A 15,929-nucleotide genomic window follows, 5' to 3' on the forward strand; every position below is an offset into this window, starting at 1 on the left:
CAGGAGCGCTACACGAAAATATCTCTCCGTTTCGTGAGTGTTCCATACCAGGAACAGCGACGGGAGCACTCGGAGGTGGTGGTCCCGGCGAAAATATGCTCTGCACGTGAGGTCTCTTCTCCGACTTCATCGACGTTAACGTCATCTGTTCGTCCGCTTCTTCCTTGATTACTCCGATCCTCATCGAGCCTCCTCCTGCTATTTAACATTTTCAGTACATATCAAACAGAGTTTAGCCGGAGAAACGCACATACATGTATATGCTCGAATTTTTATGAAAATTTGAAACCTGAACTTACCAACGGCTCTATTTTGTAGCGAAGCGGCCGAACTAGAAGATGCGAGCCTTCCGGGTGTTTTAGTCCCGCTTGATGTACCGCCATCTGGTCTATCGTCTTTACTGAATAATCGTTTCAGCACGCTGGTGACGCTGTTGACTCTTGGTAGAGATTCTCCGATGATGCTTGGAGTGGAGCCTCCGCTCATGGTACGGTCCCGATTGCTTACTCTGCTAGCGCTTCTACAAGTAAACATATACTTCCGGTTCCATAACCCAATAACCTTCGCATATTTTCAGTACTCGATATCGTAACTTATACAGTAGATAGACGTTAAAGAAATAATATTACCTCGCTATTTTACCACTCTCGGTTGCGCTCTTGGTTAAGCGTTAGGCATATGAGCGTTTACAAAAAAACCCGTATCGCGTGGAGCAAAACATTCGCAAAATAGCATCGTTCCAAGACCAACCTTGACATTTTCCCAGTCGCTATGAAGTGTATACCAGACGCGGCGTCGTCGGCTATGTCAGGGCGGAACTTCTGTTGATAGTCCCCTGCCATTTCATCGATCCTGACCGAAGATGGTTGAAGTTCTTGCTGTGCCGCGGATAACTGAATTCTAGCCGTGGATGGCTCCGGATGCTCCTCGCGGAAGGGCTGCGCTGCCGCCGTGTACGGAAGTTCCGCGGGGAAGATCTCGTCCCAATATTGATCGCGGATTAATTCTGGATGCTCGTGGTGCATCTCATCGACGATAAGGTAGCTCACCTTTTACGATACGTACGGGATTAGAATATGGAAAAAGATACATCAACATTTATAAAGCTAACAGTAGCGCAATGCATACTATACGCTTTAAAACGTCTATTACAACGTATGCTATCGTAACGTATGCTATTATATGTATAATTTGGTTCATCGTTGAAAGAAAAAATCCATTTCGGAAAGATTGAACGCGTGGTCCTTTCGTTAGACGTTATACCTGTAAATTTCTGTCGATTATCCAATTGACTTCGAAATCATCGTCGTCCTCGCCGAACGGATTAATCAAAGTCTCGGCTACTTTCAACCAACCCATATAAAAAAAGAATTGCAGCGTTGTGAATACTGGAAAATACATATCGATGTTGGGCGATGCATCGGTCACCGACTGCCGACCCATCACGCTTGTTAAAAAGTACGTATACACAGCTAACGTAACTACCTACAGAATACGCGAACAGAAAAGGAAATTAAAATTCTCGGTACGATGGATGCACGAATGTTAAATGTACACGGTTCTGGTGCGTGTTGGACGCGCTCACCTGAGTGTAAACTAAAGGAACGCTAATAGTATCATAGTGCATGAGGCTACCGCAGAGGCCGCGAAACTTATTTAACTCGTCTATCAATGTTTTCACGGCGAAGTCGTCACGAATCCGGCCCTCCTTCCTCGCTCTTGTCACGATACTTGACGCCCATACTATCGGTAACCAATGCTTGCTGGGCTTAGGAAACTTTGTGTTCAGACTCTCGAATATGACTAGCTCGTTCTCCAGCAACAAACCCGCTTCCACGAAGTGCTCTAACGTGGGGAATCGTTTCTTTACACGGGGCGAAACCATCGCCAGTACTAGCGTTAAGCAAACGCACACGTACCTGAAACGAAAGGAAAGCAGTTGTTATATATATACATATATATATGTATCGAGGAAAATTAAATACTTTTTATACCAGTACAACGGTTCAACTGGATTACTTCTCTCCTTGACTTTAATCGAATCGATTCTTACCGTTCTGTCGTGCCACAGTAACGAGCAGCGTGCACAGTACTGTGCAAAGATGTTAGCTCACTTACCAAATGAAAATTTTTCGTTTTTTTTTTATGGACGTATATAAAAGTCGATGTCATCTCGAAATAGTATTTTATGCGAACGCATTTCGCTCTTTCGACGGATACAATTTTTAAATAAACTAAATTATAATATCCGACATTTTGCTTTTAATATTCCATACAAGTTATTTCTATTTTCGACTTTCTCTCTTCTTATGACAAATTTTTAATCGTCCCGTCTCTCTTCCATATCGTATTGGCTGAAGACCGTTGCACAGTATTTTATGTACCTGACGATAGTTCGGCGCATTAGTCGACCTCTCTCGTCGTTGCCGTGAATAGTGGCTGACACGAAAACCGCGATCGAGTCTGGCCACGGTATCACCATGTATTGATTCCACCACCTGGTCATAACAATAGTGACGTAGAAGCCCAGGACGAAAGACAGCGGAATTAGATCGCTGTACGCGTTGCAGTACGCTACTATGGCCGCGAATATCTTCTTTTGTTCTTCGTCCAATATCAGTCGGTAAATACTCGACAGCGAATAATATATGAAGAGGAAAAGAGCTAGGTCCAACCAGACAAGCTTGTACACGCTCGCTCGCCATCTAGAAAACAAACGATACGTAACGCAAGACGTTTTAATAGCCGCAGATTAATTAGAAAAAATAAAATACACTTCTCGAAAGCACTTTCAATTTCTGTGAAAGTGCAATCGATGTCTGCGATTTTAGGTCACAGAATCTGTTCGAGATTGTTAGCGTAGTTAGTTCCGAGAAACCATCGCGATAATTCAGTGGATCGTCCAACGATCATTATCCTGCAAGTCTCTGCTTAATCACGGAATACATCGTGTGCGTTCCAACGATGAATTACGAGATCTCTTTTTCTTATCTCGAGGAATCTCGTCTGTACCGCGCGTTGAGATCCAAGGAATTTCGCGATCGACTCATCCTTGAGATTGAGAATTGATACCTAGGCGATAGAGTCTCGCACAATTTTCCATTGTTCGCACCTTGGTGGCGAGTAAAGCGTTTACACGCGAACACGCGATCGTATTATGTTCGAAATACGGTTGCTCGCCAAAGTATTTGTACACTTACCATAGACAACTTGCATGTACGCATATACGGATACGTTGTACGAAACACTCTGAAAATTAGCACGATAACGAAACACGTCTGTGATGATTATATCGATGAAATTTGGAATTGATGCGAAAATATATTTTTAGTAAAGAAATTAGCACGACGTGGATAGTAATCTTGAATATATGTAAATATGTTAAATATAGATATATATAATTCCAGGGAATATCGAGTCTTATTAACGGAACGAATAATTGACTGTCTAAGTAATCACTGCCGTGATCTATAAATATACGCGTACCTGCGCTAAATATCGTAAAAATGTAATTTCTGTATATCGATTTGATTCTCACATTGTGTGCCACGATTTTCAGATTTTCTCTCAAAAATTCATCGATATAACCATGACAGTCCAGTCTCGTCATATTATCAATGAACTTTCAAGATGTTTCGTGTAACGTGCAATCGTATCTCTACGAGCGTTTGAGTAATTTCGCAAGCAATTGTACATAACGTGACCCGATAACGACTAAACTGGAGGAAATAAACGCGGATCGATTCGTAGAATTTCTCTGACGAACTATGGTCTTATTACAGACTTCAAAGACCTATAGTTTACAGTCTACACAATTGTACCTTATTTTCGACGATGATGCATAATCGGAAATATTCTCGAGCGTGAAACATTTCGTTAAATAAGGCTACAGGTCGTCGGATCGTCGTAAGAGATCTGTTATCGCGATAAACGTTCCGCTAATGAATAAGGCAGGACGACGCTCTATGAATACTAAAAGGCGACTAAACCAAGACTACTCGAGTATCTTTTTCGCGTCGATTTTCCCATAGCACGATCGACATTCCAACGAAAATTGGAAGATACAGTGGAAATCTGTTTATCTCGTGTCGTCGGGAAACAAAGAACTCGTACAACCGGAGTTCAATAACATCAGAACGTCTACAAGTAACGTCGTGTTTATGTACATATATATATATAATGTTGGTAGCTTTAAAACGAGAATTCAAATTTGCTCGTGCTTTAAACGTAGAGAATAGCCCGTAGTAAACGTAGAGAATAAAATTAGTTACAAGTAATAATCTTTATTGGTTGTATTTTGCGTTGTATTTAACGTTAATTTCATTAAATTCATTGAAAGAGATTCGACGACAAAGCGTCTGCCAAGGATATTATTTATGCAATGACGTGATAATTAATTCGTTTCTTACTCGATTGCAAAATAAAGGCTCGCGTTCGTAAGTAGCAAGAGTTCGATTAATAGGACATCGAGTGCGATCTCGTGTCACAACAAATACGATTCGGACAAATAGTATGGTCGGACAGACAATGGAGTAACTGTAAATATAATATATTACATTCTTCGAAGAGCAAACGAGTAACGCGCGTAATTTAAAGCATGGCTTGCACGTGACGAGCTTCGAACAGTTGAAACACCGCATCCGAGTACGGATATAGCGTAATTGAAATAATAATAGAAAGGTCAACGACCACGGGTCAAGTGAAAAATGGAATAAATCTTCCTCGATATTCTATATACGAGTTGTCTTAGAATCAACGAAACAAACGGTTCTCATTGAATAAGAATAATAATCCATTAGTCACTAGGAAATAATCGATGGCGTACGAATCGTGTAACGTAAGTAGTGAAAAATGAAAGATACGATGTTCCTGCAGGTCTCGTCGATATATGTACGTAAGTAGAATTGTCGAGATGTATACAACCTTGGTTACGCTTCTCCTTGATATCCTTCGCGTGCGAACGCGTGACGCGTTTTTTCGCGGAAAACTATGACGGAAGAATTGAAAATATTATTCAAACACGATATCTGATAAATAATCGCGTGCAAAATCAAAAAGAATCGTCGGAAAAGATTACGATCCGTTAACAAGATACACCTTTGTATCTGAAAATCTTGCGTTTATCTATCAAGTACCGATAGTATGCCATTTATCGAGCGTCGAGTGGACAGGAGTCATTTTCAGCCAGAGAAAATATCATGGTAACGTACGAAAGTTAAATGGAACGAACGTCGCTGTCAAAATTGACAACGTAAACAGGACAAAGTAAAAATAAACTACAACCGATATAACTTATCAACGGTCTTCTTAACTGCATGCAATAGTGTCGACTGAACGAACGAGCTAAACCTAAACTGCTTACCTTAGGAGTAATTTTAGGAAGCAACCGAGACCTCTGCAGGTAGCGACTTCGGCGGTATAAGTGACTGTCATCTCTCACGATACACCTGCTGTGCTGAGAAACACGGCATAACCAACTGCAGTTCCTTTAGAAGAAGATCTCACCGATATTCTCGCCAGAACGTTGTCTCGCTAAAATCATCTCTCCTGGCACGCGTATCGCATCCTTTTCTTTCACCTTTTTTCCGTCTGACGATTACGCCAAGCTATTAATTAAATCGCGTACCACTTTATCTCTGAGTTCTTCTCCCTCGACGATAGACAGACAAACGAGACGGCTGCGAAGGTCATTCTCGATGTGCTTTACGCGTGTCTTGCTGTCTCTTTTTCTCTTCGTCCATCGATTATGTAATTCGTTGCAATCGCACGACACCGAAAACGACGTTACTCGATGAAATTGCTTTTCCTTTGGAATCTTTGACGTGTCAACGTCTTCGCGGTACGCTCTACTAGAAAGAGATGTCGGTAATCGCGATATCAGTTAACGAGGTACGAAATATTTTTACGATTTAACGCGATATTTTGCGAGTTACGCGACGCACTTTCAATTTACCGCGCTTTCGTTCGTTTTCTTTTCGATTCGGTTCTCACATGCTACTCGCTCCTCTCCCGGTGCGCTCTGTTAGCAAGAGACGGCAAATATCACGGAACCCGCCGTTTGAAGGAAAAGAAAAATGGTCGATGCAATCCTACAAATTACGTTGACACTGTATCGAGTCGCCGCGTTCTCGTTCCCCTTCTTTCTTCGGTAAAAATGATTATTTTCGTTGAACAAGTAAAATGATTTCGTATAGTACCCTACCGCGTAACACGTTATCGTTGATACATGACTATTAAATACCTCGTTGTTACACCTCTGGTCGTTTAAAGCTACTATTATCCTTAAGCTGTTAACACAATGGTGCTTGTCGTCGTATGTATTATCGATAATTCACTGGCACTTCACTGGCTCCTTTCATCGAGTCGTTGACAATTCGAACGTCGTTTCCGGTATACGTTCGCGCTCAAGAACACCGATAATACGTTTGAAAAGTCGCCCGGTTGGAGGCAATACCGAAACGCTACTACGGTTTGTCTTCGTCTTAGCTAGTTCCACAGGTGAGCCTAGAATGCCAGATATATCGACGAAGGTGGTAATCCACGCTTGTTATCGATAACCTATTGGTATTAAAAAACAAACACATTTTATAACACCCGTCTTTGATACCAGTCTTATCTCTTTCTCTATATAGAAATCACTTAGTAAAAATTCAATAGTACACAAAGAACAAACCGCCTGCTATGTGGTGGTACGTTTGATCATCGCATCACTCATTTTCCAAGTAAAAAGTCACGCGGAACTCGTACACGATAGACAAGTTTAACCGTTCGTTTCGATCTTCCTCAAACACCCGAGGCACACCTCCTATCAAATTGCATTCGTTCGATCACCATATTATTTTCTAAATCTGATCCCCACTAACGATCTATGCCAAACGACCGAGCCTTTGTTCACTTCCGTTCTCGGTGCAATGACTCATTTGCGTTCTATATTTCACAAGCTTTACGCAAGATGCGTTTTCTATCCGTCCCTTGTTAACAGCACGTTGCAGTAATCGAAATGGTAAGCTTGACTCGTAACCTTGTACGTGGATCGTTATCGCGTTATAGGTAAGTAGTCTGTTATCGTGCCGCCGACCTGCTTTACATTCTTGGTATAGAATTTCTTCGAATAGAAGCATAAAATGTTACTTTCCTTATTTTTAGTATGTCCACTGGTTTCTGAATCTTACGGATAAGTTTTATCTCTAAAATTAATTGTATTCGTATTCGACATTAGGGTTTCATTTAAAGTGCTTTCGATATCGCTCGCACAGAATCACATAGGGACTTTATTCTGTCTGCACTCGACACCGTGATAAGGATGTAGATGTCCCTCTACAAGCACCCCTTTATTAGATTAATGGTAGCAGACTGATAAATGTTATCTTTCCAATATTGTGTATGAATTTGTTGTACCGTTTCGCCTGTATTTCGTGGTTTTTACAATTTTGTTTTACAAAGTTTGCACTAGAATTTTTCGAGACTCGGCTGTTCGATGGAAGAATCGTTAGAACTAGAGCATAAAAAGTCGATTGGTACATGCGATCGATATATTTAGAAGGTGTCAGGTCATTTGTGCATCCGTGAAAAGCGTGATGTTGATCGCCACTTTTGACGCTACCTTTGAAAGGCTCTAATTTTGTCCTTGTAAACGCAACGAGCACGTGTATGCACAGTCATTCTGGAGAAACCAGAATGACGCAGAAGGGAAAGCATGGAACATACATGTGCAACGAATTAATGTTTCTAACGTAGCTCGTTTATTGTATCTACACGCAATGCATTATCAAGCAGGTAACACGGAACAGGATCAGGATTATCACCAGTGTCAGCACCACACACCGATGGAAATAAATATTTTTGCTCCGAAATGTAAAAGAAATTATTCGGTAACGATAAAAATTGTCTCTTTAATTCGATCACAATTTAAAGATTCGTAATTCACTGTATCTTCATGAAATTCGCATGTTCTTTGTTGACGTAAAGCGATCCTTCTCCTTATCACGTGAGTTGAAAATTGCTCTGCTGACTACTCTAAAAACATGACATCTTTGTAACACTGAAACGAAACATTTCATCGATTTGCTAAAACTGAACTAACGCAGAAGACATTCGGTAACAGACCTGTTCAGGTCAAAAATTTCGGGTACAGTATCTTGGAGCGTTAAGCCGTAATTTCATGACAAAGGAAGAGAGCGAGGCTCGAAAGATCCTTGAGCTCGTCCTACGCCCCACTTTGTCCTTCTACCCTGCGCACGCTTCGTACAACGAAATTCATTTTACGGAATTCCAAGCACAGCTGGTCGTGAGTTTCCCGAGCACTAGGCACAATCGCGACCAATCAAGCTCCAAGAGTATCGTACACGCAAACTCTACCTGTCTTTTATAGAAAGAATACTGAATATGTGACTGAGACTAGTCGTTGCCGCAGCACGCCAAAAGATCCCCCGGTGCCGCACCACTCGCCTTTCGATCCTATCCCCGTCATACCTCGTGTTTCCGCATCGACCAGTGGTGCTCACCAACCGTTGAAAAATCATTCTACCGAAATTACGTTTAACCCACTAAAAATTAAATAACATAAAGACCGAGTAAAGGAATAATACGACTATTCTGGAAATAAGACTGATAATTAATGAAAATATTCGTATTTCGCGCAAATACATAACTCTGGTGAGTTCGTTCGATATTTCAAATGATAGTCATGTTTGAAAGTGCTATAGAAGCAATCGGAGTTGACTAAATATTTAAAACACGTCATCAGCAAAATTATGAAAGAACTACGAATTGGAAACTAAAAACGAAGGTGACAATATTCTCGTGTTTCGCGTTAAAAAATTTTAGGAGACACGAAACATCTGATATTAATGAAACGACAGGGTTTATAGAACACACGGTTTTACTGGTTATGGCTATGTACACGTAGATTTTTCTTAATCATTTATCAAAATACTATGTTAAGAACGGTAAGGTGTGTTGTCATGACATCCATTATACACGTTTAATAGAACCTCTATGCTGGCGAATCGTACATACACTTCTAAAATTACAGTACTAGAATCACGAGTGTAAAATTCACATGCGTTACACTCGTATGATTAACGCGAGTTTGTAACTTATATAATATGAACTTCAATGAAGATAATATACATTTAAACTGTAGTTTACATTCTTATAATATAGACTCTTTTATATTCGTTTCTAAGAGAACAGTTGCAACCTGAATAAATTATTAATTGATTCCATGTACAACTCGGACACGCGCGTATAAATGAGTCCGAATGAACCTTTCGATCAATTGACATTGATATTACTACTGGATTAAAAGTTTTGGTCCCTAAAAGTCACAGCCATAAAATGCAATAAACAGTAGCAGTCTGGATTTAAGGCCACTCGACGAATAACGAAAACGATCGTGAACGATGATTTCGATGACTAATATAGTTTCGACAAAGTACAGCATGTTTCTGATGGAAAAATGCATATTAAAATTAATAATACATTCCTTGACAATGTTTTTACAATCCTTAGGAACGGTACAGCTTGAAATGCGACAAAGGACGTTGATTTTGTCCTAATAATTTTGACGAAACAGCACTGTCAATAGTCTTAATTATTCTTTTACAACGTGCCGACAGTCTTATTTGAATTTTTAAGATATGTCATGCAACGATAGTTGTCAACGTATCGTGTTTAGTCCCAGTTCTGAAACATAAAAAATCGGAGAAATCTGTATAATTTAAATAATCCATAATTTATGTCTTAGATCTAAAAAGCACGATGTACCTTATAGTAGCATGCTGCGTTGATCGCGACCAACCAGCAATGAAACTATTTTCGCTTCTCTCAGCGATTCGTTGTCTATGGCTACCACTTTTCGATGGTGCATTCAACGTGGCACTTTGCATAAAATCGGGAGCTATCGTCGATTTTATGGCTCTACAAAATAATCTAAATACACAATAATAAAAGTTGTGTATAATTTAATTTGTAGAATATTTATTGTCCGTTAATACGTAAGATACAATGACATACTTAGGCATCAATGCTAGAACACAGGTAAGTAATACTGTAAGCCAGTATGTATATCTCATGATAGCCATTTCCATTACCCAATACGAACATAGGAGACCCATACAATTAACGCAAACCACGTTATAAATTAAACAGAAACCGAAAAATACTCCTAGTGATCCCATTACGGCAAAAAGATGAATTATCGTCTGCAAACGAAATCACATCGTATAGCATGTAATATCCAGTGTAATATACGTCTATAATGTATATCGTATAATACATTATATAATATATATAATAAAACTTTTATTTACCCAAGATCTAATTTCTATGGCAATATTGGTCAACATAATAACAACAGAACAAGTCATCACAGTTGTTCCAAACTCCCAAATGTCAACAGATGAATCATAGTATACCTAAACAAGATAGTTTCCTTTTAATCATGTCGGTGTATTAACTTATACTATATCACATTTTTTGAGACTACTATACTAACACCCTCATTAACAAAAAAAATGACGATACTTTGATACAAAGCATCAGCAATGGTTATCCAAAATGTGTATGTCTGGTATACGAGTCCAAGGCGTCCTCTTTTGTACAGATGAGGGTTAGACAACAAAACACCGGGTGAAGCCACTCGATCGTATATGCCTAATACAAGCGGTGGCATAGACGTAAACATTAAATTGTACAGCATTAGATAAATTTGGTCCATCATGACTGTTCCAGTAAATCCGCAGTATAGCTACAAAAATGATAAGACAATTTTATACGGGTATTAAAGCTAGAATATTAAAAAATGAAGTGGAATGTGTAGAAGTAGAAACTATACCTGATACCAAAACAGGACGAAAACGATAGTAGCGTTCTCGTAAAAAAAATATAAGATCATTCTAGACAAGCGGTCGTAACACCAATGACCATGCAGCAAAAGAAGTCTGCTAAGCATCGAGAATCGTGAAATGGCAAAGTCTGCAGCCATGACAGCTTGTGTACCTTCTTGTCCGGAGATACCAACTCCTACATCCGCGGTTTGAATCATGCTAACATCATTGGCACCATCGCCGATTGCCAAAGTCCTCATTCCTAACTGTTCCTTCACTATGCGTACGATATATGCCTGCAACCGTATCATGAAAGTCCATCAAATGATAAATTATAAAGTCGAGAACGAGGACAAAAATTAGATTTCTTGTACCTTCTGAAGAGGCGTGGCTCTACAAGCCAATACGCTGGAACACGTTTTCGTTAACTCGAGAAACAATCGAGTTAATCCTGATCGTGGGTCAAGAATAACGGTTAAAGTTTTGCCGTCGACAATGAGCGCACGTTGCTTCGGCCATGGACTGTCTATCCTATGCGCGTCATTTTCTGCCGCATCACGATTAAACATTGTAATTTCCCTAATGTTATCCATTCCTTGAACCGTACTTTCTTTGCGTGCAGATTCTAAATATCCATGAATTAAGGTTTCAGCAACAGACTTGGATCTTGCTTGCAACCACAGTAATTGCATCGCAGGGGAAAAAAGGCGTGCTGAGTACGCGATATTAACTGCGGTTTCTGGTTTGTCTCCTTTCGATATAATATATTCGTTAACGATACATTCTAAATGGAGAACTGTCATTTTATTTGCTTGAAATTCAGAAAAGAATACCTGTTAAAACCCAAACTACGATCCCTGCTGCCATAAGAGTACCCATAGTTTCAGGTACTCCAGCTTGAAGTTTATCTTCAATTCCCGTAGCACCTAGTAAAGTCAAATGGCATTCTAGATTCGCGTATGAATCTTTAATGCGCATTTCACGATTTTCCATCGCGAGTTCTGCCTCGGAATGCATTTGGCGCCAGTTATCGTATTCTTGCGCTGTCAGTGATTTTTTAGCCACTACCAAAGTTCGAAGACCTTGCCGGGCGTACGATTGAAGATACTGCCGATTTTTTATCGTTGTTATAGAGTTTTCATCTTGTGGTGTCAGAGACGATAGAATCGCTGTATCGGCACCCTTGCTATACAGCACTAGCTCGTTAGTGATAGGGTGCCGTACCAAAATAGACATACACTTTCTGTTGGAGTCAAATGGTAAAACCTGCAATTCCGGGTACGTTGTATCATAGACAAATTACTTTTAGATCCGTTTTGATTTTCTTCGATCGATAGAAGAATAGAAAAAAGAATTTATTCGTAAAGAACTCACATGAAGAATTTCAAAAGTAAGAATGGATTTATCCGGCAAAGAAACAATTGCGCTACGTGCCGTTCGTTTAAGAAGTTTCACGTTATAAGCACGCGCAGCATTCACCAAAGCGAGCTCGTCCGGACTTTCCGCTTCGTAAATTGCAGCCGCGGGTAACAATTCGTCTCTACTCTTCCCGCTCTCATCGATAACGGGACTCAGCGGACTGCGTCTCTTGTGTTGCCCGTTTGGAGACAATTTTCTACCTAACAATCCCATTCCTAAACTTGGTATTGACGTCACATTGAGGAATTTTGGCCTGCAAATACTTACGACTTAACGTACGCGAATACAATAAAACGATACCGTTAGAAGATAGGTACGAAGTAAATAGTGACCTTGATAATTTGTTGGATAGTTTAGTAGAATTATGGAGCACAGATTCCATTTCGACTATCGAAGAGATCGATGACACATTTTCATCGAGACTATTGGTCGGATGAGACAACGCAGACAGAGGAATAATTGGCGAAGGAGTTAAACTTCTGTCTATCATTCTTGTATATCTGCAATGGTAAACGGTAAATAATTTGTAACAAGGTAATTAACCTAGATATGCCTCAGTTCTTTCAGCAATATTTTCCACGCTAGTGTCCAGTCATCCTTCCGGACGATAGACATGTCTGAGTTAACAGAAAGAAAAATATATACAAACCTTCCAGGTTCTTCGCCATTCCTCTGCGGTTCTTCGATCACTCCGCTGGAGTTCATGGTGTCGTAATGTGGTTGAGAATTGACCACAACGGTATTACATATCGCTAATACGATTAGGAATTCTTGCAGATGATGCCTAAATGTACCTATAAGAAGATCTTCCTTCAGTCGCGACGAAGGTATCAAATTCTCACCCTCTCCGCCGTGCGAATAATCCTGTCCTCCCACCACGCACCGCCTAAATAGCATTTTATTTTCCGTGAGCGTGCCAGTTTTATCAGAGAATATGTACTGCACCTGTTGAAGTAAAAAAAAAAAAGAACAAATAGCTGTTTCCTTATCGAGACCACGCACAAGCTCGATCAGTTTGCTTACCTGACCTAATTCCTCCGTGATATTGAGCGCGCGACATTCAGCCGAGCGTCCCGTCTCCGCGTCATAAAGGGCAATATCGTGTCCGATGTGATAAACCTGGCCCACTTTCGCCATTTCGATAGTGACGTAAAGGCTCAGTGGTATCATTACTTGCAGAATGATAACGAACGTCCAGAATGTCAGCATACTCTCGTAATTTGGATCTTGAACGATCGGAATGAATGGGACGAGCGTTTGATCGGAAAAATCGGAAAGCCAAACTCGGCAACCGATGGCGCCTATCACGCATAATACCACTAGAATCACCACACACCATATAACGTCGCTGTTCATCCGTTTCTCCAATCGTGAGCGCTGAAAAAAGAATGCTCTCTCTCGATTTACATACTTTTACAAACATCGTTACGTTTTGTTACGTGACCATGGTCAACGAATCGGTTTCCCTCGAAACGTTCTTTTTCTCTCTTTTTCGTATCTTTTAACGATCTATAATTAGATATTTAGACAGATCACAAAGATCGACGGATCGTTACCTTATATCTAGGGCCGCCGTTGTTAAGCATCGCTTTCGTCTCGTGACCAGCGTATATCACTATGCCTTCGACGAAGTCGGTATTTTTCAATAAACATTGCCTGAGTAAAAGATTTTCCGTAGAAACAGGTACTCTACCACCGTTCGGGTGAACCACAGCACCGTGAAACCTGTAATTTTCACGTTGAACTTTTGCCAATCTCAAACTACGATATCCTTTGTTAACTTGCCCACGAAACGAGCGTCGAGAGATAGCTCACCGATATATCCTAGTGCTCGGTTGATCGACCTCGATCACGGATCGAAACTTGGCCGGTTGAAAGGTGTCCTGCAGATCCACGAATCCTCTGACAACCTGTCGTTCCTTCAGATTAGTCTCACCGTCGAGATTGCACGTATCGAGGTACGCTACGCCCTGAGGATCGCTGCTTCGCAGGAGTAGAACATCGGCCGGTACGAGTTCGTTATTCGAGAGGTGAACCAGGTCACCGACCTTCACGTCTTTCCACGCCACCTTTGCATACCTGTCGTCTTCGCTGCAATCGTGAAACGTGTTCTCCAGAAACGATTCTCTGACGAATCAACGACGGGAGTGACATTTATGAAAGAGAATTTCAGCTACATAATTCTCGCTTTACGGATTTTATAGACCGGAAATTTTATCTTAAATTGCGCGTGGCAAAGCAGACTAGGAGCCTTTTCTTGAAAAACACGATGTTTCCTGATATATGTAAAATATTATCTCCTATTACCTCGACGCGGCTACCGACGATCCACCGGGTGACGAAGAAAGGAGATAACTTTGCTTTCTTTCTTCAAAGAATCTTCTCCGATTTAAAATTTTTCTTAGTTTTAAATACGCAAATCTCTATTTATTATCCGTATATATTCATTTTACGCGTTATACGTATATTCTTTCTCATAGAACTCTCGCTCATAACGTTATTTCTAAGGCAGACTCCCGTCTTACGAATTCTCGACTTGCGAACTTCGCCAGGAATCAGTTACGTACTTCGTAAAGGCGGTAATTACCTATGGAAGATACGTATCGGCTGTTTCATATTCACGCGCAAGATCCTGTTTCTTTCGTAGCGCAATTACGCTACTCAATGAACGGATGAACATAACAGTCTTCGCGATCGACGATGATTGGTGCTATCTATCTAACATTAACCGGATTGTCAACGGCCAGACATCGATTATTCTTAATTAATTGTCGTCACCGTTCAACGCTTCCAGTCACAAGATGTTCGCTCATTGATAGCGCAAACGGTCCAAGGGAAGAGCTCAAGGAGAAACACAAATCAGAGAAAGGTCGAACTTCGTTTTAGTCGCTCGAGTTATCAATCGCTGATTGAATGGAAGGAAAAATAAATTCGAATATGTATAAATCGATGCTCTGCTCCACTTATCTTTCGATCTTCTCCTCGATCTAACTAATTTAAGGTAAATTGCACGTATAATACGAAACTGATGTTGTTCGAACGTTCTCAACTTACACGATACACCTTCTATACTTTTCATGAAACGTGGGGAGAACCATCGTGTTTTTTCATTCATATAGCAACCGTTTAAGCTGATTACGTGACAAGGCCAATCGTTTCTGCAAACTAATAACCATCTAACACGACTAATAATAAAATAAAAACCATCGGATTATAATGCTTTGGATATTGAATTTCTCGTATCGGAAGTTATTCATAGAGCGGCGTGAGATTTCTATCGGAAGGGAATTAGTACGCACTTCGTCCATGAAAAATAATTTGGAACAATTGTGGAATAATCTTGGAACGATCGTCGAATAATCGTGGAATAATTTGGAACGTGGGTAGAAGCACAGAGCCACTTCAAGGTTGTTTCCAACTTTTCAAACGGGATATTATATTTTTTCGTTGCCAACGCCATACGCGACGAACTATCAAATTTGACCTAGACTCCACTTAAGGGGTCGCCGTTACACGATTTTTGTCTCGTCGTATAAGAATCGTTGATCCGTGTAACCTTTCGTAACTTAATTCGGACTATTTATTGTATACCTACTTCGAGACGTTTTAACCAACCAAACCACTGTCCAAGAAATACATACATCACTTTATTAAAAGGAACGAGAGCGATTAGAGTTAAAG

At 40.4% G+C, this 15,929-nt stretch overlaps 2 protein-coding genes across 5 annotated transcripts in view; both read right to left on the reverse strand.

The window, feature by feature from the left end:
* Positions 1 to 7,566, reverse strand: part of LOC132908067 (bestrophin-2-like) — a 9,851-nt gene extending 2,285 nt beyond the window's left edge. The window contains exons 1-9 of one of the 2 annotated variants that reach the window (XM_060961681.1): positions 6,035 to 7,566; positions 5,363 to 5,997; positions 2,385 to 2,705; positions 1,586 to 1,919; positions 1,264 to 1,485; positions 750 to 1,049; positions 630 to 658; positions 300 to 520; positions 1 to 198 (exon numbers count right to left, since the gene is read on the reverse strand). The exon at positions 1 to 198 is cut by the window's left edge and continues 70 nt beyond it. In XM_060961681.1, the coding sequence (XP_060817664.1) occupies positions 1 to 198; positions 300 to 520; positions 630 to 658; positions 750 to 1,049; positions 1,264 to 1,485; positions 1,586 to 1,919; positions 2,385 to 2,705; positions 5,363 to 5,433 (1,696 nt within the window). In that variant the 5' untranslated portion in view covers positions 5,434 to 5,997; positions 6,035 to 7,566. The remainder of the gene's footprint in view (positions 199 to 299; positions 521 to 629; positions 659 to 749; positions 1,050 to 1,263; positions 1,486 to 1,585; positions 1,920 to 2,384; positions 2,706 to 5,362; positions 5,998 to 6,034) is intronic. The other variant, XM_060961682.1, reaches the window with a different exon arrangement.
* A 1,297-nt stretch (positions 7,567 to 8,863) lies between these two features.
* LOC132908060 (phospholipid-transporting ATPase VB) overlaps positions 8,864 to 15,929 on the reverse strand; it is a 28,106-nt gene continuing 21,040 nt past the window's right edge. The window contains exons 5-18 of one of the 3 annotated variants that reach the window (XM_060961636.1): positions 14,064 to 14,339; positions 13,805 to 13,973; positions 13,272 to 13,625; positions 12,898 to 13,193; positions 12,581 to 12,748; positions 12,204 to 12,501; positions 11,663 to 12,095; positions 11,204 to 11,580; positions 10,838 to 11,125; positions 10,499 to 10,750; positions 10,314 to 10,418; positions 10,018 to 10,205; positions 9,769 to 9,933; positions 8,864 to 9,687 (exon numbers count right to left, since the gene is read on the reverse strand). In XM_060961636.1, the coding sequence (XP_060817619.1) occupies positions 9,645 to 9,687; positions 9,769 to 9,933; positions 10,018 to 10,205; positions 10,314 to 10,418; positions 10,499 to 10,750; positions 10,838 to 11,125; positions 11,204 to 11,580; positions 11,663 to 12,095; positions 12,204 to 12,501; positions 12,581 to 12,748; positions 12,898 to 13,193; positions 13,272 to 13,625; positions 13,805 to 13,973; positions 14,064 to 14,339 (3,412 nt within the window). In that variant the 3' untranslated portion in view covers positions 8,864 to 9,644. Of the gene's footprint in view, positions 9,713 to 9,768; positions 9,934 to 10,017; positions 10,206 to 10,313; positions 10,419 to 10,498; positions 10,751 to 10,837; positions 11,126 to 11,203; positions 11,581 to 11,662; positions 12,096 to 12,203; positions 12,502 to 12,580; positions 12,749 to 12,897; positions 13,194 to 13,271; positions 13,626 to 13,804; positions 13,974 to 14,063; positions 14,340 to 15,929 lie in introns of those variants that run through there. The other 2 variants (XM_060961637.1, XM_060961638.1) reach the window with 2 other exon arrangements.

The sequence above is a fragment of the Bombus pascuorum genome, chromosome 6 (genome assembly GCF_905332965.1).
Source record: "Bombus pascuorum chromosome 6, iyBomPasc1.1, whole genome shotgun sequence".
NCBI lineage: Eukaryota > Metazoa > Arthropoda > Insecta > Hymenoptera > Apidae > Bombus > Bombus pascuorum.